The following is a 27310-nucleotide window of genomic DNA, read 5'->3' on the forward strand; positions in this document are numbered from 1 at the left end:
TAAAATGTAATAGTTGGATGGACTTCAGGCAGTGAAGACACAAAGAAATAGATGTCAATAATATTTTTATGGCACTAGGACATGCTAAAGTGGCCAACCTTTTTAGTCTTCGAGAAGGATAGTTATGACCATATTCACCAAGATGAATACTATAGAAATGAAAATGGAGTTCTTATTTTATCTTTGGTGTAGAGCATAATTAAGAGGTAAGCCAATGTTTCCACCTAGGTGATCACATCAAAGAATGTGTATTTACTAATCTTAAGGCTTACATTTGAGATTTATACACCAGAGAACCCTTTTGCAAGCAATTGCTAGTATGAAGACTTTAAGGAGGAAGCTGATGATAATTTTATTCAACATGAAGCAAATCTGTGTATGCTATAAATGTGCTAGCTAATGTGTTCCTAGTTACCCTGAAACATTGAATTTCTAATGGTTGGTACAATGCCAAGTAGGTCTTGAATATGAGTTATCAACCTAATTCCCTTTTAATATGTTATGTAGAAAATTCAGTATTCTGCTATTTATCACAGAGGAGCTATGGTATTATGTAAGTCTAGCTCAAGGGCTTAAATAATGAAATCCATCAATTATGATGGCTTACTGGCCTTTTGAGAAACAAGATATAATTTTATTTGTAATTGATATCTCCTCACTATAAATGATGCTCTTATATTCCAAAACTATAATGAGCTGGTGGTATTGTTGCCTCTAAACCATCTGTTTCATCCAGTTTATTATCTTAGGCTAAATTTTTAACTCTAAAGAATTTTAAGCTTTATTTTCTGCATTGTAAGATGAAGATTTGCCTTAGTCCTAGACACTAGCCTGGCCAGAGTAGTGAAAGTATTTGGGAAGAACTTTAACAGTATGTAGGTATTATTCATTGCATCACAGACAGTTGGGATGAGTTACAACCATCTGTATCGAAAGTCATTTTGAGGAAGAAATGGTCTGAATACTTCCACAATTTCAAAAGTTTTTATTTAGTCAAGACCATTAATAAAGGGATTTTGACGTAGGAAAAATCTATTTCTGGGCGAGAGACCCGTGCCGCCCAGTGAAATGCTCCTTTTACATCATTTCTAAGGTAAAAACTGCTATGAATTTACCAGAGAAAAATTTGTATAGGAATGCTAGGTTGAACCCAGCTCGCTCACCTTAATAAGGTGTCGGTATAATACTGGGGCGTGAATAAATCACAACCAGAGGCCTCGCACCATTTAGATATCTCCTGTCAAAATCCCCGAAAAGCGAGGTGCCGTTCAACATCCTACTACTACTAGCGATCCCACGCCAGTGACGTCACTCCTTATAGCACCCCAAATAGGGGCCCAATTAGGGAGGGATGGGTGGGTTCACCGGTCTCTCGCCCAGAAATAGATTTTTCCTACGTCAAAATCCCTTTTCTGGGCTCCGACCCGTGCCGCCCAGTGAAATCGTACCAGAGAATGGGGACCCAATATGGCTAACTACCTGAGGAGGGAATAACACAAAAATAACATAGCTGATGAGTTTTAATATCAAAAAAGAGGGATGTGGAAACCCGTAAAAATAGATCAACATGTACAGTGATACCTCGGTACTCGACCATAATCCGTTCGAGATCCGTGTTCGACCTCCGATTTGTTCGAGTACCGAATTTTTTTTCCCCATAAGAAATAATGGTATATATTCTATTCCGTTCCCAAGCACTCGAACAGGCCCAAAATATTAATAAAACGTGTACCTAAACAACAATAATTATCTAAATGTGTATGAAATTGGTCAGAAAATCCTATAAAACAATTTTAAACCATTTACTGTACTAAAATAAAACAATTTTAAACCATTTTCTGTACTGTAGTGAACATACCTTTGAGCAGCGGTTCGATGGCATACAGGGATGGATGTGGAGAGGATGGAAGGGGGAGGTTACTGCTTGGAAGGAGAGTCCCCTTCCATGATGTGGCGGGGTAGTTCTCCTTCAGGAGTTGTTTCTCTCTCCAATGAAAGGGTGGGCAGATCTATTTCAGGGGTTTTTCTCTTCTTTGTCTCTTCTTTGGAGGAGAAACAGGCTTTGATGTAGCAGCTTTCTTTTCTTTTGTGAAAAACTGGTCTATTGTTAATTGTTTCTTCCTCCTCTGCAGTATTCTTCGAAAATGATACATGACACTATCATTAAACATATGCACTGCCCGGTTTGCTACTGCAATTTCTGGGTGGTATTTTTCAGCAAAAGCCTGCACATCTGCCCACTTGGAACAAATTTCATTGATGAGAGAACTTGGAACATCCTCCCTTACCTCATCCTCTTCTGAAGATTCCTGCTCCACAATCAGATCCTGCTGCTGTTGTTGTTGCAGGTGCAACAATTCCTCCACAGTCAACTCGGTAGAATGGCTTTCTACAAGCTCATCAATATCATCCTTGTCGACCTCAAGCCCCAAACTCCTGCCCATGACAACAATTTCCTCAACGACATCAGTGTCATCAGAAATTACAGGGGTAGCAGTGCTTGGACCCGCCTCTGGTTGGAAACCTTCAAACTCCCTCTCTGTGACACATGATGGCCACAGCTTACGCCAGGCAGAGTTCAATGTCCTATAGGTCACACCTCGCCAAGCTTGGTCAATCATGTTAACAGAGTTGAGGATGCTGAAGTGTTCCTTCCAGAATTCCTTTAGGGTCAACTTCGTGTCACTGGTCACTTCAAAACACTTTCTGAAAAGGGCCTTGGTATAGAGTTTTTTGAAGTTTGAAATGACCTGTTGGTCCATGGGCTGGAGTATGGGAGTAGTATTGGGGGGCAAGAATTTGATTTTGATAAAGCTGTATTCTTCTTTCAAGTCATCCTCGAGACCTGGAGGATGTGCAGGAGCATTGTCCATAACCAGAAGACATTTCATTGGCAAGCTCTTTTCAATGAGGTAAGCCTTAACCTGGGGGGCAAACACTTCGTTTATCCACTCAGTAAAGAATTGTCTTGTGACCCAAGATTTAGTGTTCGAGCGCCACATAACTGGTAGTGCACTTTTACAAATATTATTTCGTTTGAACACCCGGGGGTTGTCCGAGTGGTACACTAACAAGGGTTTGATCTTGCAATCGCCACTTGCATTTGCACACAGCAACAATGTTAGCCTATCTTTCATTGGCTTGTGACCTGGCATCTTCGTCTCGTCCTTGGTAATGTACGTATTGGCTGGCATTTTCTTCCAAAATAACCCAGTCTCATCACAATTAAAGACTTGTTGTGCGATCAAATTTTGTTCATTTATGTACCGATCGAATTCCCCCACGTATTTATCGGCTGCAATTTGATCCGAACTAGCTGCCTCCCCATGCCTAGTAACACGATGAATACCTGTTCTATTACGAAACTTTTCAAACCAACCCCTGCTCGCTTTAAATGTAAATGAATCACTTTCACTGGTACTCGGACTTTTCTTCACTAATTCTTCATAGATATGCAACGCTTTTTCACAAATGAACGCTTCACTAACACTTTCCCCGGCCAACTGTTTTTCTTTAATAAATATTAAAAGCAACTTTTCCATCTCCTCAATCACTTGTGGCCTTTGCTTAGTTACCGCCGTAACTCCCGTTGCAACATTCGCCTTCTTAATCATTTCTTTATGCTTTAAAAACGTAGAAATGGTCGACTTCGCCATTCCGTATTCTACCGCTAAATCGGACACTCGTACACCATTCTCATATTTCGCTATAATTTCCTTCTTCAACTCGATCGTTGTTCGCACTGTTTTCCTCTTCTCCTTCCCCTTAACACTCATTACTTTCTTGGGACTCATTATGAAAGCTAAAAAAGCAATTAAAAGCACTGAAAATCACTAAATCACAACGAATGCTGATCGCGCGTTGTCTGAGTGACGCTCTCGAGAGAACTGATGCTTCCCGAACAAGCGAGAGTGGCCGAGATGGCGCGATCATCACAAAGCCCATGCGGTCGTCACGTGTTCGGCTGGTCGAGTACCGAATTTTTGGTCGAGCACCGCAGCAAAAATTTCTCGAAAATTTTGGTCGAAATCCGAATTGTTCGAGTATAGAGTCGTTCGACTACCGAGGTATCACTGTATATGACAGTGATAAATAGACATGGTAAACAATCAATAATGAAACCCGTAGGTAAAATTCAACAGATATGAATAGTGGTAATCAAGCTTGGTAATAAAAAATGCAAAGGTAAAAATTCAATCATAGATATGAATATGAGCATGGTAGAAGATCCCATCAGGGGATGATAGAGAGAACCAAGCAAAAGTAAATCCATAACAAAGATTTAACATAACAAAAATAAAATCAGCTCGGGGATTTAAGAGCAAATGAAATAAAAAACAATTCGTGAAATTGATCAATGAATAATGAAATAATACGCCATAAGGGTGTATGGCAAACAAAACAGGTAGGAACAATAGGTAAGCCAGGCAGGAGGGAAAGAGGATAGAGCAAGACGTGGTGATTAGGACTCAGTACTTTCAGGAGGAACTATATTCCCTGCAGCTACTGTGGCAAATCTAAGAGCTTCTAAAGGTTTTAGGTAGTGGCGCTTGAAAACTTTAGGGGACTTCCAACCCGTATATTTTGAGAGCTCATCAAATTTCATATGGTGGAAAAAATTAATTGAGGTAGCCACAGCTCGAATATCATGGACATGTGGGAATGATTCAGGATTAGCTTGTTTAATAAAATAAATAATTTGTTGTCTGATTCCCTTAAGGGTAATAGTTCCTCCGTGTTCTCTAATAAATAAGGGCCCTGTGGTTGTGGTGGAAGTTCTACTTAAGTAGGATTTCAGGGTGGTAACTGGACACAGGGATGGATCCCGAGGAAGTGGAACAATCTTCCAGGGAGACCACCTGTTTTGGGGGTCCTCATTTTTAGCCAGGAAAACTTTGTTAGGGGAGAGAAGGACCTCACCCTAAGAGAGAAACTCTATATGACCTGGGTCTCTAGATAAGGCTGACAATTCTGAGATTCTGGAGCCAGAGGCGAGGCTCAAAAGAAAAAGTGACTTTCTTAACAATGCCATATAGTTACAGGATTCATTTGGGGTGTCAGAGGCTAGCTTAAGAACATCGTTCAAAAACCAGGAAACCGCGCTAGAGCGAGTTGAAGGTTTTAGTCTGGCACAAGCTCTCGGAATGGATGAGAAATATGAATCCGTTAGATCAATGTCAAAACCAATATGGAAGATCTTTTTCAAGGCTGACTTGATTGTAGTAATTGTATTGGCTGCCAGGCCTGATTCGAAGAGAGTTCTGAAGAATGTCACAGTTAGGTTCATCGTCATTTTCTCAACTTGGGAATCTTTCAAGAACTTAGCTAATTTCTTGACAGCTGAGTCATATTGACGGAGAGTAGATTCCCTTTTGTCAGATTCCAGGAAAATAGTATTCAAAGGATCGATGTTTGCACCTCGTTGGGCTGCGAACTTCATGAAGTCCATAAAGTTAGGGCATTCAGAATCCTTGAGGAAGCGAACACATTGCGAGTTTGTACTGTCTGTGTTAGCACCGGATTGGGAATCCGCCGGGGGCGGAGACCTAGTTCTAGCAACAAGGGGAACCAATTGCTCTTGGGCCAGTTGGGGGCTACGAGAGTCACTTGACCTTTGAAGGATCTGAGTTTGTGCAGAACATTCAGCAGGAGATTCACTGGAGGAAACAGATAAATCGTCTTCCAGGTATTCCAATCTAGAATCAAAGAGTCCGTGGCATAAGCCTGAGGGTCCAGGTTGGGGGCTACGTAACAATCTAGTTTGCGATTGGATTCCGTCGCTAACAGATCCACTTGGAGACCCGGGACTTGAGATAGTATCCACTGGAAAGATCGATTGTCTAGTGACCATTCCAACTCTAGCAGAGTCGTCCGGGAAAGTGCGTCCACTACCACATTCCGGACTCCTGCTAGATGGACTGCTGACAGGTGCCACTTGTGTAATGCCGCCATGGAGAAAATCTGCAACATGATGTGGTGTATTTGGGCTGATCTGGAGCCTCCTCTGTTGATGCAGTGTACTATGACTGCACTGTCGAGAACCAGTCTGATATGGAGATTCCTGGCTGGATTGAGACGTTTTAAAGTGAAGAAGACTGCCATGGCCTCTAGGACGTTGATGTGCATTGTTGGAAGACCGGTGACCATAACCCTTGGACTTTCTTGTGTTGGGAGTAACCTCCCCACCCTGTTAAGGAGGCGTCTGTGTGAACGACGAGTCCCGGGACCGGATGTTGTAAGGGAACCGACTTGGAAAGATTCTTGATCTTCGTCCAAGGCTGCAGACTTTTTCTCAGGATTGGGGGAAGGCGAGCACGTCTGTCTCGGCGTTTTGCGGTTGCTCTGGAGCGCCACACTCTGTTTATGTCCTTGAGTTTGGACCTTAGGACAATGTCTGTCACGGAGGCGAACTGTAAGGAACCTAGGATCCTCTCTTGGTTCCTTCTGGAGGTCAACTTTTCCCTGAGAAATTGTTTTGTATTCCTCGCTATCTCCTTCCTTTTGGCTTTGGGGAGGCACAGCGTATGGGAGCACAGGTCCCATTGTAGTCCCAGCCATTGAAACTTGGTCTCCGGGACCAGGCGGGATTTCTCGAGGTTGACTTGGAATCCCAGTTGTCGAAGGAAGGTGAGGACTTTGTTCGTTGCTATCCGGCAATTCTGGGCATTGTCTGACCAGATTAGCCAATCGTCTAGATAAGCCACTACCTGTATCCCCTGAGTTTGAAGCTCTTGAACTACTGTCTCTGCTAGTTTGGTGAAGATTCTGGGTGCTATGTTGAGCCCGAATGGCATCACTTTGAAGGCATAGGCTTGTTTGCCTAGCTTGAAGCCCAGAAACAGACGAAAATGCCTTGTTATTGGAAAGTGATAGTAGGCATCTGTAAGATCGATGGAGGTGGTGACGGCCCCACGGGGAAGTAAGGTCCGCACCTGCGAGACGGTAAGCATATGGAATTTGTCGCAACGAATGAAGGAATTTAAACGAGACAGGTCCAGGATTACTCTCCGTTTGTCTGAGCCTTTCTTTGGCACGCTGAACAAGCGCCCTTGAAATCTTAAGCGACGTATGCTTTGGATTGCATTCTTTAGTAGCAGATCTTTTGTGAAGGAATGTAGTTCTTCCGTTGGTAGTTGGTAAAAGCTGTTCGGTGGAGGAGGTCCCTGTATCCACCTCCACCCTAGGCCTTTTGAGATGATGCTGGAAGCCCAATCGCTGAACTTCCAATGGTCCCGAAATTTGTACAATCTCCCTCCTACCTGCAGTTTCTCAATGGTTGGAGGATGATTTGCCTCCTCTGCTTCCGCGGGAAGACTTGCCTCGGTGGTAACCCCTTCCGCCACCTCGGCCACGAAAGGCACCCCTGGAACCCCTGTGATGCTGGTAGCCACGGAAAGAGCCCTGAGACTCATACGTGGGGTTAAAGGCGGGGGAGAAGGAAGTCGAGGCGATCTGAGACTGAGGGACCAGAACGTATTGCTCTTGTTGTTGGCCCTTTGAGGTAGAAGGCTGGGGACCTTGAGGAGCAGGTTGGACTGAGACCGGTTGAACCACTTGCAGAGGTTGTCTGAATTGGGAAGATTGGAAGGGCCTCAATCTCTTCCTATCTCGAAATGGGGTACTAGTAGGCTCATATTTCCTCTTTGAAACCAGGCCCCACCTAACCTTGAGGTTTTGGTTGGCTCTAGCTGCCTCGCTAAGGACCGAGTTAACTAAATCCTCTGGGAAAAGATCCGGGCTCCAGACTGGAGGTTTGATGAGCCTATTAGGTTCGTGCCTAATCGTGGCTTCGGATAGGACGTGTCGTCGACAACGGGTCCTGGCGTTTGCAAAATCATAGGCATCAGCCATAAAGTTTTGCAAAAGCGACTTAGTGAGGACCTTAAGGAGGTCCTCCTCGTTGTAAGTAGCGACGGTCAGTTCAGAAAGGGCAACTGAATTAAGGGATCTGCTGAATCTACACCTCGACTCATATTCCAATTTAATGAGAGACTCCGGGAGTTTGGGAAGCCGTTCGCTGAACTGCGTCGAGGCACAGTCCGGGCTCAACTTACCTACCGAGAAGATAGCTGGGGCGTTCCGCCAACATTCATTGTCTCCCGGAAAGAGAAGGGAGGTTAAGTCGGTCTCCCTGAGTTGAGGTAAAGGCTTCTCTTCCTTGATAGCCTGAAAGACCGTCTATGATCTTGGTCGCACATGGGGTAGGGGTCTGGTCGTCGGCCACAAACATAGTATAAGAACTTTTGTAGGCCGTAATCATTGTGTTCAAGCAGTCCCACTCATTGAACACACGGACCAAGACAGACTGTGCCTGTTCTTTAGGAAAAATAACAGTTTCCTTTGGGACCTTATCCAATTAAATCAGAGCCTCTTCCGTGAGGCGAGCGTAGCCAGGGAAGGGGAATTAGAGACCCGGCGGGTAGAATTCATAATCTGCAAGAGGCCGGGTCCCGAAACCTTCGATTGATAACATACCCTCCGAGAAAGGGGCATGCAATGCTAACCTCCAAGGGTTATTCTTATTGAAAGGAGGAAGCTTGGAGGCGTCGGGGATGGGGTATTGCTGTTGTGGCGGTGGCAGACCCGAGCGCATGAGTCCCTGAACTAGGCTCTCCATAGAAGCTATTCTCTCTTGTGATTGCTGCGTATGAGACGATAGCATCGACTCAAAACGAGCAAACATCTTCTCGGAAAAATCCACCGGGTTAAATGATTCCGCCGGGGGGGAACAGGTGCCGGAACGGAGGCTACTCCGTGAGAGGTTGAGGGCACAGCAATTGGGTCTTGAGAGACTCTAGTGGAGGAAGATTTAGCCTTCGAAGCTGATGATTTCGAAAACTTGTGGTCTTTGGAAGACTTGTGGGTCTTATATAAAGGTTTACAATGAGCCTTCACCTTGGGGAAAACAGGCCGATCTCAGTCCCAGTTGTCCCCGGAAAACCTCGAAAAGAAGAGTGTTCTGAAGTAGAAGAGAAAGCCGGGCTAGGGAGAGGAATCTTAGTCCGGGAACCACCTGACTCACCTACGTCCCTACCTGCGTCGGGATCATCCAGAGCCATGGGTTCCACATCGAGGTTGAGGGTAGCGACGTCCTCAGTTAGGGTGCCGCCCGTTTCTTCTTGGTCCGGGGCCAGAAGAAGGGATTCGATCCTCTCGATGATAGGATCCGCCAACTCTTTGGGGACCGCAGCTGAAGTTTTAGCATGGGGGTAGAGACGGGAACACCATTCCTCAGAGAGGATATAAGGCTGTTTGGCCTTCACGTTGCGGGCGAACCCGCCAATCCAGATCTTGAGGGTAGCCTGAGCTGTATCTTTTTCAAGTTGGGATCTCTGAAAGAGAACAGACTATTAGCGAGGGATATTTGTGCCAAAGAAAAGTGGAGAAGTCCAAGGACTTCATAGACACGAAGTGAAAGGCATGCGGGAAGTCCAGAGGACTGTAGCCTTAAAAATAATAACCGTAATGTAAACCATCGAAATTAATCGTAACTCCCTACAAGTCTGTATTAATGAAAATACACTCACCGAGTCAGATGTTAGAGTGGAGGTCATTGTGTAGCAGACTACACAATTGTCCGGATGCCAAACAGCTAAGTCATCCACTTGGACAGAACAGTGGGCGTGCGAACGACACACGTCATGGCCACAGGGTTGATGGAGGACAACGGCACATGCCGTCATCGCACAGCGTACAGTCTGTAAAATAAAAGATACATGAGTATCTTAAAGGGAAAGCAAATTAGGGGCCCGGAGGCTCCGGAGCTTAAAATATATCAATATCATGATAAAAGATTTTATTTCGACTGTATTATGAATGGGAATAAGTCAGTCCGTAACCGTGTTCATATCAAAGGAGGGAAGGGAAGGTCGAGAACTAGGATCGTATATAAATAAATATATATATGTGACTAATATATAAAGTTAATCCAAGTAATAATGAGTAACGTTGGCTCCCGAGGCTCAACTAAACAACTCGACCAGATGGTAATGTATAAAAGCTACGTCCGGGGATCCCGTAATGAAAGTCTTTATATATATATCTATATGAGGTCCGTGAGGTGCGGGACACCATAGAGGGGGAAGGGATCTTTAATGGGTCCGTGAAGTGCGGGACCGAGAGAGAGTAGGATGTACAAAACAAAATAAAATAATATAACATGACAAGGTACCACGGACCGAGCAGAAAACTTCCCGTCGACCGTTGGCCAAACGAGCGACGGAAAGAAAACGACTACGACCGGGTAGAGTAGTACAAAAAGTGTAAAATAATGTACGTTAATGTATAATAATAATAGCAAGCCTCACAGATCAACGGGAACCGCCCGTGCAAAGAGAGCGAAAGGCCCCGGGGGGGGGAACATAACGCAACATAGTGACTCTAACTCGACATGGGAGAGAGAGAGGGAAACCCTGGGGTGGGGTATCGGGCGGGAGGGAGGCTAGGAGTGGGGCGATAGCAGGTATACCAACCTGCCAGACCCACGATTGATATGATCACGCGGAAAGACTAAATAACACTATAATAAACATAACACATGGTAAAATAAGATAGGAAGGCATGCTGGATGATAAAATAATAAAATAATAATAAAAATAACGATACATCAATCGTAAAACAAACGAGGGAACGAACATGAGACAGGAGAAAACCGAGCCTAACAGCGCTGGGAGCTAGGCAGGGCTACCAACATAACACAGAGTCAGTGAAGTGCTAACAAAATGAAAAACTAATATCTGACTCATGAAAGTCCCTCGGGCTAATGCAAGAAAAACGAATGACGCTAATAATGAGAAGCCTTTCCGTGGCGTGCGAACGTAAAACAAAATTAATGGAAATAGAAACGCCCGAAGGCGACCAGGCATGCCAACCTAACGAGAATACGCCAACGTATATCGTAATAACTGTTATCGTAATAACAGGACATAAATATAATAAAATAACACGGTGTGTGAACCGTGGATACCCAGAAAGTTCATAACGAGAAACAATCAGTATGGAGGACTCATTGTAAAGCGTTAAGAATGACGAGAGAGAGAGATAAGGGGAAGGCTGAGCGCCATGAAAGACCCACGCGGGGTCGTGAAATATAAAACTGTCATAATATAAGCAAAAAAGGGCAAGGCCCCCTCCAAAATCTCAAAACTCATAGATCTGGTACTTAACTTAGATGGGGTGACGGTAGAGTCCAACATCTTGAGGTAAATCCAGGTAAACCAGCGAAATTCACACACCGAGGCAAAAAATGTTTGGATAGCGCATGCTATGAAAAAGGAGTGACGTCACTGGCGTGGGATCGCTAGTAGTAGTAGGATGTTGAACAGCACCTCGCTGTTCGGGGATTTTGACAGGAGATATCTAAATGGTGCGAGGCCTCTGGTTGTGATTTATTCACGCCCCAGTATTATACCGACACCTTATTAAGGTGAGCGAGCTGGGTTCAACCTAGCATTCCTATACAAATTTTTCTCAGGTAAATTCATAACAGTTTTTACCTTAGAAATAATGTAAAAGGAGCATTTTGCTGGGCAGCACGGGTCGGAGCCCAGAAATGACATTTCTAGCTTTTTCTGCTTATATTGGTATGAGGAGATAAACATAGTGCAGCTAAGCTTTGTAAATCATAGTGAGCTATTTAGTAATGAGTTGATGGCTAGTGATCTATTTAGTATGAGTTGATGGCTACAAAACAGTAGTAGGACAAGAAGTTTTTTAACAAAGGAACAACCAAAATAAATTTCTTAGCATTATTGTATGGTTCAAGTCTGCAATCATCACATGACAGAAGTAATCCTAACAATTTTAGAAATGACTACTGGGCTTTGGTCTGAGGTGATTTACAGATCCATGTCAAATCTTTGAAAAAGAATAACATGTTTGACAGACTTAATTTATGCATATTCTCTGTCACCCTTTTTCACCCATTGCCTCCACTCCTGTGGTTTCCAACTTGCATCAGATGATGCTATTGGTGGTAGGAACCTTTCTACATAGTCATCATTTATCCAATCTGTGGCAACCACAAGTCATAGTGGCCCTCACCCGTTCAGCCTTTCTGAATGGTTGGAAAATGTATGTGGACATTTATTTTTATATATTGGATACAAATTGTACAAAGCCTTTTTAATAATTTTAATGGTTTAACCTTTTTTTCTTTTATCTAATCGTTTTGTGGGGAATAGCAGGAAATCATAGTTTGATCCAAAAATATATTTTTTTCTCTTGATGTAGGCCTATATCCTTCGTTTACATATCAGAATAATTTCCCATTTTTGGGTGGTCTCAATGGAACAAAACAGTACCATAAATCCAGAATCAGCTATTAGAAGTGATAAACATATGTTTGAAATCTTGATGAGGAATTGTATAGTGTTATGGAATCATGACTAGTGCCAGTAATAAACTATATGAATATTTTCATTTGAATATTAGTGATTATTGGAAATCTGTTTAATTATTGCATAATTTTAAACCTTGCATGTGCCATACTACTGATAGACATGAGCTGACAAATAAGACATTGGATTTAGATTTTATAGGAGCATGTGATTACTTTCTTTTCGTGAATGAGCAATAGTTATTAGAATTATGAAAAGTATTTGTAATGTACAAATAAAAAATCTTAAGGATCTGCTTTATAACACTTAAAGAATTCCAGAATTTTGTTTTGTTTTTATAAGTTCATATTTTTCTGCTCTGTATATGCTTGGGTTAACAGTTAATCTCCTATTTTCTAGTTCCCACTGTTTTGGAGTTATGGAATTTTTTAGCTTTCATACATCTTCCATATCATAAATGATAGTCACTCACTAAGGCTCCAATTGGAGTATTATTTAAAAGGAGCTAAGGTTTTCAGTAAAATTAAGCCAGCTTCACAATTTCACCAGCAGATGAGCACAAGTGAAGTGATATATGATGATAAGAGGTTGAGCAACATCAGTGAAAATTCAGAAGACTCTCTACAATCCCATTCCTCCGAGGGAATGACATACTCCCAAACTATACCCTCACAGATTCCACACTCAGCACGCTACGCCAATGCTCATTTTAATCACACTCATCATTTACCGAAGGTAGAGTAGATTTTTTTTTTATTATTTTAATGTACTGTATTGATAAATGGAGAAAATAACATATATAACATAAGAAAAACATTGTTAAATATTATTATATCAAAATTGGGAAACTTCCAAGTGCTTCCTTGTAAGTGATTCTAGTTCTTTGTTTGTTTTTTATGTTTGGAAAGATGTTCATTATTGTTATGCTTGTAGATTATTGTAGAATGTATCACCAAATGCATGTTGTTACAGTACTATGTTATATATTAATACCATGTAATACTTGTTCATCATTTACTCTGAAACAATTTATTGGGGGTTTTATGAACCCAAGTACACTTACATTCTATATGAAGTATATATATATATATATATATATATATATATATATATATATATATATATATATATATATATATATATATATTATATATATATATATATATATATATATATATATATATATATATATATATATATATATATATATATATATATATATATATATATATATCAACATCATCAACAACTCCTCCTATGCCTATTGACGGAAAGGGCCTCGGTTAGATTTCGCCTGTTGTCTCTATCTTAAGCTTTTAATTCAATATTTCCCCATTCATCATCTCCTACTTCATGCCTCATAGTCCTCAGCCATGCAGGCCTGGGTCTTCCAACTCTTCTAGTACCTTGTTGAGCCCAGTTGAAATTGTGATGAACTAATCTTTCTTGGAGAGTGTGAAGAGCATGCCCAAACCATCTCCATCTACCCCTCATCATGATTTCATCCACATATGGCACTCAAGTAATCTCTCTTATAGTTTTCATTTCTAATCCTGCTATTTAGCTCCCAATATTCTTCGGAGGGCTTTGTTATCAAATCTACAAAATCTGTTGGATATTATTTCATGTCATACCATCACTCGTGTCCAAACAGTAACGCTGATCTCGCTAAACTGATATGTAGCCTGATTTTTATATGTAATTTCAGGTGATTTGATTTCCAAATTTTACTTAACCTAGCCATTGTCTGATTTGCCTTTTTCAATCTTTCATTAAATTCCTATTCTATAGATTCTGTATTAGAGAGCATAGGTCCTAAATATTTGAATTATCCTACCTCATTAATCCTTCCTCATTCCAATGGTATTTCATATTCCATTCTCCTCATCTCTGTCTTCCTTCTATTTATCTTGACCCCAACCTTATGTGATATTTCATGTATTCTGGTAAGCAGGCTTTGCAAGTCATGTGGTGTTCTGCTAATAAGGACATCATCATCAGCATACTCTAGGTCAACTAATTTCCTGTTACCAATCCCTTCTCCACCATCCCCAGCTGTTCTATACATTACAAAATCCATGAGGAGGATAAAGAACATACACTAGGTGACAACACATTCCCTTGGAGTACTCCACTGTTCACTGGGAATTTATTTGATAGGACTCAATTGACATTAACTTTGCACTTGCCATGCGCATGAACAGACTTAATCAAATTTACATATTTAAGATGAACTCCATAATAACATGGGACTCTCCACAAAATTGGCCGGTGTACACTATCTGAAGCTTTTTCATACAACACAAATGCCACCAAAGTTGGATTTCTATATTTACACATTGCTGTCCCACATGTCTTAAAATGAAAATTTGATCTGTACAACTTGTACCTTTTCTGAAGTCTGCTTGTTCATCTCTAAGCTTTTCATCAATCTTTCTTAGTCTCTTTAGAATGAGCATACTATATTTTCATGATGTCTGACGTAAGTGTGATGCCTCTGTAATTATTGCAATCAGGCAGTTTTTTTTTTTTTTTTTTTTTTTTTTTTTTTTTTTTTTTTTTTTTTTTTTTTTTTTCACCAACACTCCTACCTCCCAATTATCAGGTTTTGCCTCTTTATGTCACATTATACAAAATAATCTTGTATTTATTCTGGGAGTCACTGCATTTTCAGCCAATATCTTCTCAGCAGTTATTCCCTTGAATTGAGGGCTTTCCATTTCTTTGATTTTTTAATGATAGCTTCGACTTCAAAGACACCGAATTCATTCGTGGGCACATCAAGGTCTACCTCAGATTCAGGTATATCAATGAAATTATTCCCTTCATATCGCCTATTTGTGACCTCACTAAAGTGTTCCATCTAACATTGCCTTTCTTCATCTTCTGTTGATTGATATATATATATATATATATATATATATATATATATATATATATATATATATATATATATATATATATATATATATATATATATATATATATATATATATATATATATATATATATATATATACATATATATATATATATATATATATATATACATATATATATATATATATATATATATATATATATATATATATATATATATATATATATATATATATATATATATATATATATATATATATATATATATATATGTATATATATATATATATATATATATATATATATATATATATATATATATATATATATATATATATATATATATATATATATATATATATATATATATATATATATATATATATATATATATATATATATATATATATATATATATATATATATATATGTATACAGTGAACCCTCGCTACTTCGCGGTTCGACAATCGCGGATTCACCACTTCGCGGGTTTTTCCCATAACCCATATATATATACATATCGCGGATTTTCTGGAAAATTCGAAAATACCGCGAAATCTGAAGACAACCAAATACGATATTTTGTTACCTGTAATTCCATTAATACTGTAATTAGTAATATCTGCTCTTACTGATTGTTCATTGCATTACATATGATATATAATTCAGCACAGAAAGAAATAAAACACGAAAAGAGAATGTGATCATACGATAATTCAGTACGTAGTAAAATTAAATCGAACATGAAACGCAAATCAGATGCAGTCATACCATATTAGAATGGTGTGTACTGTAGTGGATGTGCTTCTTTTCCATGAATCTTTTGTATGTATACGTACGTAGTACAGTACTGCATCCAATAATATTCTTTGTTGCAAAAATCACATTTCGAATACTGTAAGCGTACGAGAGAGAGAGAGAGAGAGAGAGAGAGAGAGAGAGAGAGAGAGAGAGAGAGAGAGAGAGAGAGAGAGAGGCGTAAAATAGCGTACGTAAATTTTTATTATTGTTATTATTATTATTATTGTTGTTGTTGTTAATAAAATTATTATTGTTATTATTATTATCATTATTATTATTATTATTACTGTACAGTATTATTATCATTATTTATTATTATTACGGTATTGTACTTAATCTACGTACGTTCATTATGCGCGGGGCATCTTCTATGAGTAACCAACGCATCATAGTACTGTAAGACGGGTTGTGATTGGTTCAAGCGCGATATAGATGACGAATCAAAACTCAAGTTTTGTTATCTAGCCTGTGATTGGTGTTTTGCCCGCATCTTCTACCCGCAGCATCAAAGTTCTCGCGGGGCTGGATCGTTCACTTTCTCTTTCCGCGTATCGCTGAGTAGACGTTCTTAAGTTTGTGAAGTTTAATCTGTGCTGTGTGCGACTGTTTTAAGTTGAACTTTTTGTTGAACTTTCTGTTAAATCCTACTGTACAATGCCTCCCAAGCGTTCTGCTTCTAGTAAGGCTGGTAGTGAGCCTAAACGCCACCGAAGGATGATGACGATAGCTGAGAAGGTTACGCTTCTCGACATGTTAAAAGATGGTAGAAGTTACGCGGCCGCCGGCCGCCATTTTGGCATCAACGAATCCACCGTTCGCTATATCAAAAAGGACGAGGCGAACATTAGAAAGACTGCTGCAATCACCTTTAGCAGATCAGCGAAGCGAGTCGTTACAACGCGTAATAAAACGATCGTACGCATGGAAGGTGCTTTAGCTGTGTGGATTGCCGACTGCCGGAAGAAGAACATAGCGTTGGATACGAACACCATCCAAACAAAGGCTTTGAGCTTATATGAGAATTTTGCTGCAAAGGAACCTAAAGACGACGACGGCAACCATGCTGAAGATGATGATGATGCAGATGATCCTCAACCAGGGACATCCACTGATTCCCAGCCTCAGAAACGTTTTTCCGCAAGCAAAGGATGGTTCGCGAAGTTTCAGAAACGCTTCGCCCTGAAAAGCGTTTCCCTGCATGGGGAGTCTGCTTCCGCTGACACTGCCGCTGCTGAAACTTACGTGAACCAGACTTTCAAGAACATTATCGCTGAAGGTGGATACAAGCCGGAACAAGTGTTTAATATGGATGAAACCGGCTTGTTTTGGAAGAGAATGCCGTCGCGAACTTTCCTGTTCAAAGAGGAAGCCAAAGCCTCTGGCTTTAAGGTATTCAAGGATCGCGTTACCCTCGTGATGTGTGGCAATGCTGCTGGATTTTTGTTAAAGCCGGGGCTTATTTATAAGTCGAAAAATCCTCGCGCTTTGAAAAATAAAAATAAGAATCTCCTTCCCGTGTACTGGATGCATAATCAAAAAGCATGGATTACGAAGATGCTGACCTCCAACTGGTTCCACCAGTGTTTCATCCCGCAAGTCCATGAATATCTCTTAGAGAAGGGCTTGCCATTCAAGATCCTTCTCCTTATGGATAACGCTGGTGGACACGCAACTGACCTGTCGCGTGAGGGCGTTCAGGTTGAGTTCCTGCCACCCAACACCACTTCATTAATTCAACCGATGGACCAGGGGGTTATCAGGGCGTTCAAGGCCCTCTACACGAAGAATACCTTGGCGGACCTCGTTGCGTGTGTGGATGCTGCCCAAGATGACGAGGATGAAGATTTCAACTTGAAGGCGTACTGGCGGCAGTACACCATAGCCACGTGCCTGCAGAATATTCAAAAGGCACTTCAAGAGATGAAACCTGCAACCGTGAATGCGAGCTGGAAGAAGCTGTGGCCCGATATTGTTTACGACGACAAGGGATTTACTCCGTCGGAAATCCAACACTCTGCAATACGGAAATCTGTGCAGTTGGCTGCCATAATTGGAGGTGACGGGTTTGGCGACATGACGACTGAAGACGTCGACGAGTTGTTGGACTGCCATTCCCAGCCCCTAACTGACGCAGACCTCGAAGACCTGACGAAATCGGCAAGTGAGGAAGAGAGTGAGGGTACCCAGGAAGAGACCCAAGAAAATGTCGAAGAAACGGGCTTAACATTAGAACGGCTTGCCAAGTTCTGCAACCATATGAAGGAGGCGAAAGAAATGTTACAAGAGTGGGACGAGGATATGGTTCGCTCGATGCAATTCTGCAACAAGATCGATGAAGACATGACTCCCTACAAAATGCTCTTGGATCGAAAAAAGAAGCAGCGGCAACAACTTCCGATCACAATGTTCTTCCAGCCTCGCAAAAAAGAGCCAGTTCCTCCTGCTAGTACGCCTTCGGAAGAAATTGAAAAAGTTTCCCAGGAAGAAGTTGAAGAGGTGTCCTAGGAAAAGACACCTCCGTCTGAAGAGACGTAAAATACTATCATTGACTGCACAGTAGAACACATCATCAGCTTCATCATCATCATTTCTACTGTGCAGCAAATTCTTCGCCATCACCATTCAAGTTTTTCTTCAACTTCTTTCGTGGTGAGTACAGTAACAATCTTTATTTTTTACTTTAACCTGTTTTATAGTTTAGTAATGTACGTACTGTATGCATTAAGTTAAAGGGAAGGTTTTAAAAGTCTACATGTTGTAACCTATCATATTTTTTTTGTTTAAAATTTACATTTACGTACGTAAAACAATCTCTCTCTCTCTCTCTCTCTCTCTCTCTCTCTCTCTCTCTCTCTCTCTCTCTCTCTCTCTCTCTCTCTCTCTCTCTCTCAAATTGTTTTCCTGCTTTGCTACGTACAAGTACTGTATAATTTATATTTGTAAGGTAACATATTTTGTAAATGCTTTTACTGTAAATACTGTATGTACTGTATCATTATTTATCACTATCATCATGCGCGTTAAATGCCTTGTTTGTTCTGAGCGTGGTTGTTTACTGAGCGTACACGCCGTCGTTTCAGGCGGCGTCATAAAGAAAAAGATTTCATTTGGAAGTCCTAAGAAAAATACGTAAACTAAAACATTGGTAATAAAAAAATCAACATACAGTACTGTATAATCAATATAATCGATGCAAAAACTAACCTATACATATATGTGTACACTAAATGAGTTTGTTTCTTCATTATGATCAGAGATGAACGTAAACAAAACATTGGTTGCCATTTTTTATCGTGCTTTTTAGGTGTTTAGGAAACGCATGATATAAAATCGCCTTTAATATTTGTGCCCGTTTTAGTTTAGGGTGCTGTAGTACATGCATTAAGTGTTCTGTACATTAAAGGGTGGTTTGTTAACAGTACTACGTACAAGGGAAGGTTTTAAAAGTCCGAATATACATGTTAAATAAATAGGTAAATATGCTGTCACTACTTCGCGGATTTTCACCTATCGCGCCCGCGTCTGGAACCTATCTACCGCGATAAACGAGGGTTCACTGTATATATATATATACATTTTACATGTAAACCGCCTAATTCGTTTTAAGCCCTACCAAAAGAAACCTCAATCAATATTTTTAAATATTTAACTTAGCCGGTGAATATATAATAGCTGCAACTCTGTTGCTCGACAGACACATACAGTAAAAAACTCGCCAGCGATCGCTATACAGGTTGCGGGTGTGCCCACCAGCGCCAACTGTCGGCCAGATACCACTCTCGATGTAAACAGAGACTCAATTTCTTCTCTGTCGACGTGTCGACAAGACGTACTTTTACTCGCTGTAGAACCTGGAGTTTTCTCAACATATTTGGTGAAGTACTTCATTTTGGTTTGAGCTTTCGCAGTGCAGGTGTTTTATCTTCATCTTAAATCTTGAACTCGTTTTTGGATAGATTTAATTTTTGATGACAGAGAGAGTATGAACTTTCTTTGACTTTTAAATGGCCGACCCTTCCCTTAGACGGAAGTGTGTTTAGGCTTTTAGCAATTATCTTATCACGTTATAAATTAATTATAGATTTTCCTCTATATATTTTATATCTCACCGCCTTTATTAGGCCTCTTCGATTAACTTTCCATTTATAATAAACAAAAAATAAATTTTAATGATTTGTTTATATGCGACCTTTCCTGAGAGTAGGCGGTCCTAACTTGGAAACCGAAGTTAAACAACGTTGAGCCCTTTCAATCGTAAATAGCTTTTAAAGAGCTAATGATTTAAAACTTTTTAAATTAATATTTTTAATAAATATTTTATGAAAGATTTTCTTTGAATAGTCTTCGTACTGTTTTCAAAGATGAACTAACGTTTAGTTTATTTATGCAACGCAGTTTGCGCTCTATCGTTACGATAGAGAGAGAGAATACCCTGTATCACGGTTTCACTTTGCAGAAAGAGTAAATCGATTCTGACGTTTTGTTCATTCTTCTTTCAAAGCTTAAATGTTTTAAATTCTATTTTAAAGGAACTTTTTAATTGAAAAACCTTTCAGTTTTTTCCTTTGGTCAAATAACATGTTTTTTTGACGAAACGTAATTGGGCTCTTCTCTTAGGTGCGAAATCAAGAGAGAGAGAGAGAGAGAGATAGAGACGGAGGGAGAGAGAGGAGAGAAAACGTTCCGTTCAAGCGGGTAACGTTGTTCTCGAGTTACTCTCGTCCCTAGTCTCTGTACGGGGAGATAGGATAAAACGTTTTTAGTTTTATTCTCGTCCCCAGGCAACGTACGGTGAGAGATTGAAAACGTAGTTTTGAATGAACTAGTGTTTAGTCTCTTCCCCAGCCACTGAATTTTTTATCTTAAAAGATGTTTACTGTTTTTTGCTGGTATTAACCCTGGATAGGTACGGTCCTCGGACACCTCTTTAAGGGTATACTCGGACGCGAACGACCCCGACGCCAAAAAAAATTCTTGAAAAATCAGTTTTTGCAGTAACCGCCTTTTTTCTTTTGCCAAAAAAAACTTCAATGAATGCTTAAAACAACTGTAAAGATAAATACTACTCATCTGCAGAAAAACTATTTATTATAAATATTTTAAAAAATTAAGTAGAAAAAAAAAGACCTGACATAAAAATTCATAAAAAAAAGTTTATACATATATACACAAATCCTTTTAGGAATTGATTCTTGAATGTTTAGGACACATCTTGATGTATTTTGGATGAAGTCAGACCCATGGAGGTGAAGATCTGAAATGAGAAAAAAAGGGTAACTTTTTTTGGCCAAAAAAAATTGTCCAAATTTCATGAATTTTTTTGGGTACCCAAATGAAATAGGAAGTGGCTAATTTTTTTAGGGAATAAACATATGTTATCCTAAAATAGAAATATGTAAAAAAATCTTCATTATTTTGTAAATTACATTTATATCAGGGGCCATATCTAAAGGTAATTTTTTGAGTACTTGGAAATTTTGTAAAAAAATACATATATTTAATATTATTATTATTATTATTATTACTTACTAAGCTACAACCCTAGTTGGAAAAGCAGTATGCTATAAGCCCAGGGGCTCCAACAGGGAAAATAGCTCAGTGCGGAAAGGAGAAAAGGAAAATAAAATATTCTAAGAAGAGTAACAACAATAAATATCTCCTATATAAACTATAAAAACTTTAACAAAACAAGAGGAAGAGAAATAAGATAGGAGAGTGTGCTCGAGTGTACCCTCAAGCAAGAGAACTCTAACCCAAGACAGTGAAAGGCCATGGTACAGAGGCTATGGCACTACCCAAGACTAGAGAACAGTGGTTTGATTTTGGAGTGTCCTTCTCCTAGAAGAGCTGCTTACCATAGCTCAAGAGTCTCTTCTACCCTTACCAAGAGGAAAGTGGCACTGAACAAGTACAGTGCAGTAACCCCTTGGGTGATGAAGAATTATTTGGTAATCTGTGTTGTCAGGTGTATGAGGATAGAGGAGAATATGTAAAGAATATGCCAGACTATTCAGTGTGTATGTAGGCAAAGGGAAAATGAACCGTAACCAGAGAGGAGGATCCAATGTAGTACTGTCTGGCCAGTCAAAAGACCCCATAACTCTCTAGCAGTAGTATCTCAACGGGTGGCTGGTGCCCTGGCGAAAATATACCAAAATATCACAAATTCTATAGGGAACAAGAATATATATAGATAGGGCAGCTTACGTTTCGGATATGTCCACAAAATGGCCGCCAACCACACTGACTCAGACTCCCTAATCTGCCACTTGAAATGTAGGAAGGGTATGTCAATTTCAAGGTGTTATTTACTAATCTAATTATTATTGGATATGCATAAAAATTGTATGGTGGGTTGCTGGATAATTGTCGATTATTTTACGACTATAAAATTAAAATTCTGACCCAAAAAATTTTTTTTGAAGGGAAATAAAATCGAAAAAAAAAAATGTAAAACAATATTTTAGCTAAAAAAATTTGATGATATTCAATCAAAAAAAAAGTAAACAAAATTTTCCGACAAATAAACATCTAGAGGAATCATTACTCTGTGATAGTTCCTTAGTACGTAGTAATTTTGAAAGAATTGGGAAAAAACGAAAAAATGGCAATCACCGGAAAATCGAACACATACCTATATATACGCCATATCTGGCTAAAAAAAAGATAGGCATGGGTAGCCAGATCATCTAGAAACACTTTCCAACACTATAAAAATATAAGTTTTGCGACACTACTTGCCAATTCCTTACGGTAACATGACTAAGCAAAAAAATGCAAAACAAATAAAAAGGGGCACTCGTGGAAAAATGGCCATTCTAATATACGGCATTTCAGAAAAAAAAAATTTCAGCCACGTGCTAGGCAAACCATCAAGGCATATTTTCCGACAAATAAACATATAAATGAAATATTACTCTGTGATAGTTCCTTAGTACGTAGTAATTTTGAAAGAAATGGGAAAAAACGAAAAAATGGCAATCACAGGAAAATCGAACACATACTTATATATACGCCATATCTGGCTAAAAAAAAAATAGGCATGGGTAGCCAGATCATCTAGAAACACTTTCCAACACTATAAAAATATAAGTTTTGCGACACTACTTGCCAATTCCTTACGGTAACATGATTAAGCAAAAAAATGCAAAACAAATAAAAAGGGGCACTCGCGGAAAAATGCCCAACATTCTAATATACGGCATCTCAGATAAAAAAAAAAGACATGCACGTGTTAGCCCAACCATCAAGGCACACTTTCTAACACATAAACATGAAAAAAAAATCAATAATATACGGCAATTCCTTACTACGTAGTAAATTTTTACAAATATTGAAAAAAAAACAGAAATTGGCAACCGCAGTTAAATACCCAATATACCAATAACTACGTCGTATCTGACAAAAACAAAATCACGCATGGGTAGCCAGATCATCTAGACACACTTTCCAACATTAAAAAAGCAAAAGTTTTACGACACTATTTCGCAATATCTTACGGAAAAATGACTTGGCAAAAAAATTTAAAAAAATTAAAAAGGGACACTCGCGGTAAAATGCCCGACATTCTAATATACGACATCTCAGATAAAAAAAAAGACATGCACGTGTTAGCCCAACCATCAAGGCACACTTTCTAACACATAAACATGAAAAAAAAAATGAATATTATACGGCAATTCCTTACTACGTAGTAATTTTTACAAATATTGAAAAAAAAACAGAAATTGGTAACCGCAGTTAAATACCCAATATACCAATAACTACGTCGTATCTGACAAAAACAAAGTCATGCATGGGTAGCCAGATCATCTAGACACACTTTCCAACACTAAACAAGCAAAAGTTTTACGACACTATTTGGCAATATCTTACGGAAAAATGACTTGGCAAAAAAATGAAAAAAAATGAAAAAGGGGCACTCGCGGTAAAATGGTCCTCGTGGTGATGAACGACATTTTAACTAAAAAAAAAAACATGCACATGGTAGCCAAACAATCCACCAAGACTTTCCACAACTGATAACCTATACAAGTTGCACCATTCTACGACAATTTCATAATACGTAATAACTTTGATAATTATGCAAACTACCTCAGAAGGGTAAACTCGGACGCGAACGACCCCGACGCGTCTCAGAAATCGGGGAAGGAGTACAGCTACAGCAATGCACATCTGGACACTACTAGAGCGTGTAGGGGAGACACCTCCTGCAGGTCGATCACCCACAAATTCAGTCACAGGGGTGAGTCACGTGAGAAAAACCTGTTTTTTTTTGACGCTCGGGGTCGCAAACGACCCACCGTACCTATCCAGGGTTAATGTGCTTGCATTATACGACTGATTTCGCATTTACTACCTTTTGATGAGGGTAGAATTGCGTGCTTCAGGTAGAAATCAATAAAAGTTTCGATTTCAGTGAAATAAGTGCAAAACAGAAAATCGTAGTGATAAAGTGATATTGCGCAAAGTGTTACAGTGTTGCGACCGAGGGTTCGTCTGTTCGTGCCTGTCGTTCACCTAGTCCGGGACCTCTTGCAAGCTCCCAAGCCCAGGGGAGAAGTAATGTCGTACGACTTATGGGTTCGAGAGGCCTTGATCAGCGAACAGACGTTCCCTCTATGGTATCGGGTGTATCTTACCAAGATCTCCCCTACCATAAGGCGAGAGAGACAATTTTCTCCTCGTCATCCGAAGGCTTTTCGCATAAGAAACCTGAAACAAGGTTTCGAGGCCCTTAAGCGAAAGTCAGTCCTTTCAGGACAGGTCCAGCGTCCTGGTTGTAGCCATTAGGACAGCTCTGACCCTATGCAGTCATCGGAAAACTGCTCGCCGCCTAACAAAAGCGTAACAGGCAAGGTTTTGCGGTCACAGACGTTACCCTCGTCTCTTACTGCAACCATTTCCGTTGATCCTAAATGGGTTGTACGGCAAGACATGCAGAATAAGCTTGCCTCCCTTATGGAAGACTATTCTGCCGATTAGTCCGTTGAGCCTAGCCGTTTATCTCATCGAGATCCTGGCTTTCAGCCAACCTAACGTTCCTTTGTGCGTCCTGTTGACGTTGGCGTAGCTAAGTCACGTCAGTCAGGTTGTTTAGAACCACACTCGATGCGGTCGCGTGTGGATTTTCAGCCACATTTGGACGTTAGGCCACTTGCTGATGCTCCTGTTGACGTTCAGGACGTTCGCTAACAATCGGAGTTGACTTGTTTTGACGCTGTGCGTCAACCTCCGCATTCTAGAGTTGTTTTGACTGCTCAGTCTAGGCGGTCAAAGCAGTCTCGAGTGGACGCTGTGCGTCCTCACGCACCTGTTGTTGTTGACAGTTCACAGACTGTCAAGCAGTTACATGACGTTGCGTCCTGGTCTCTCGCACCTGTTGTTGTTGACAGTTCACAGACTGTCAAGCAGTTACATGACGTTGCGTCCTGGTCCGCTACTAATGCACCAGTGCGTGTGGACTCTGCTTGTAAAGCATTGCCACCACGGTAGGTCTCTCCCTTGCTTGAGACTCGGCTATTATCGGACAAGGTTCCTTTAGATGAGGAAGTTGCTGTTCCCCCTCCTACTGTTATTCCCTTGAGGACTCTGTCAGACAGAGAGGAGCCTAAAGCTGCTTAGCCCTCTATGGACTTTAAATAAATCATGCTGATTTTTAAGGATCTTTGTCCGGATCTTTTTGTAACTGCTGCTCCTCGTTCGCCTAAACGTCAGAGCTTACACTAGGCCTAGCTACTTCGAAGCCGTTGTTTTATAAGCTAGTGCTCTCTCGCTCTCCTAGAGAGCTTTACGTTTGCTAGGCGACTGGTTTATCACCAGGAGGAGTTTGGGGGATACAGCCTTTGCTTTCCCTTCTTTTAAACTGGCTTATAGAGCGAGAGTCTGATATGACACGAGAGAAGTTCTCGGCTTGGGAGTTCCTGCCTCTGCCCAGATAGACTTCTCAAATCTCGTAGACTCTCCCTGGCGCCTGGCCAGGAGACGCTCCAAGATTTTACAGGTCAACTTCACAGCTGTTTTCGAGCCTTTGAAGTTTTGCTGTACAATTATGTCATGCATAAACAAGGCTTTCAGGGATGGCTCCAATGATCTGACAGCCACGTTCTCTGCAGGGACAAGTCCCTCAGGGATGGCTCCATGATTTGGCAGCCATGTTCACTGCAGGAGTACGTAAGAGGCAAGTGCACTCAATGTGTTCATTGTCAAGACAAACTTCACGATGAAGTCTACCTGGCTGTCTTGACAGCATTTATGGAAGGCGACTGGATGGTCTCTCTCGACCTTCAGGAGGCATACTTCCACATTCCTATACACCCGGATTCCCAACCGTTTCTGAGGTTTGTTTACAGGAATGTGGGGTACCAGTTTCGAGCTATCGGAGATCAGAGCCTCCCTGTACTTGGACGACTGGCTTCTCAGAGCCTCTTCCAGTCATCGCTGTCTGAAGGATCTCAATTGGACTCTAGATCTGGCCAAGGAATTGGGACTCCTAGTCAATTTGGAAAAGTCACAGCTGGTCCCATCCCAAACTATTCTGTATTTAGGGATGGAGATTCACAGTCAAGTTTTTCGGGCTTTTCCGTCGGCCCCCAGAATAGATCAAGCCCTGCTCTCCATCCAGAAGATGCTGAAGAAAGAACGCTGCTCAGTCAGGCTGTGGATGAGTCTGGTAGGGACGCTGTCATCCCTGGAGCAATTTGTCTCGCTAGGAAGGCTACACCTCCGTCCTCTTAAATTCCATCTGGCTTTTCACTGGAAAAAGGACAAGACGCTAGAGGCGGTCTCGATCCCGATTTCCGAAAATATAAAGTCTTGTCTGACTTGGTGGAAGGACAATATCAGCCTACGAGAGGGTATTCCCCTGGTAGTTCTGATACCCAACCACGTTCTCTTCTCGGACGCATCGGACTTGGGCTGGGGCACGACGCTGGACGGTCGGGAATGCTCAGGTCTGTGGAACTCGAGTCAGAGGAGCATGCATATCAACAGCAAGGAGCTTTTGGCGGTTCATCTGGCCTTGATAAGCTTCGAGAATCTCCTTCGAGGCAAGGTGGTGGAGGTAAACTCGGACAACACCACGGCCTTGGCGTACATTTCCAAACAGGGAGGTACCCACTCACTGACTTTGTACGAGATCGCAAGGGACCTGCTCATCTGGTCAAAAGATCGAGGCATCTCCTTAGTAACGAGGTTCATCCAGGGCGACTTGAACGTCCTAGCAGATTGTCTCAGTCGGAAAGGTCAAGTAATTCCAATCGAATGGACCCTCCACAAGGATGTGTGCAAGA

General features: G+C 40.7%; 1 protein-coding gene across 9 annotated transcripts in view; it reads left to right on the plus strand.

The window, feature by feature from the left end:
• siz (Brefeldin-resistant Arf-GEF family protein schizo) overlaps positions 1 to 27310 on the plus strand; it is a 389510-nt gene that overhangs the window by 300507 nt on the left and 61693 nt on the right. For 7 of the 9 annotated variants that reach the window (XM_068376730.1, XM_068376731.1, XM_068376732.1 and 4 more), the window contains one exon: positions 12888 to 13073. The exons of 1 other annotated variant lie outside the window; for it this stretch is intronic. In XM_068376730.1, coding sequence (XP_068232831.1) covers positions 12888 to 13073 — 186 coding nt within the window. The remainder of the gene's footprint in view (positions 1 to 12887; positions 13074 to 27310) is intronic. One more of the 9 variants, XM_068376724.1, reaches the window with a different exon arrangement.

This window comes from Palaemon carinicauda, chromosome 7, assembly GCF_036898095.1.
Source record: "Palaemon carinicauda isolate YSFRI2023 chromosome 7, ASM3689809v2, whole genome shotgun sequence".
NCBI lineage: Eukaryota > Metazoa > Arthropoda > Malacostraca > Decapoda > Palaemonidae > Palaemon > Palaemon carinicauda.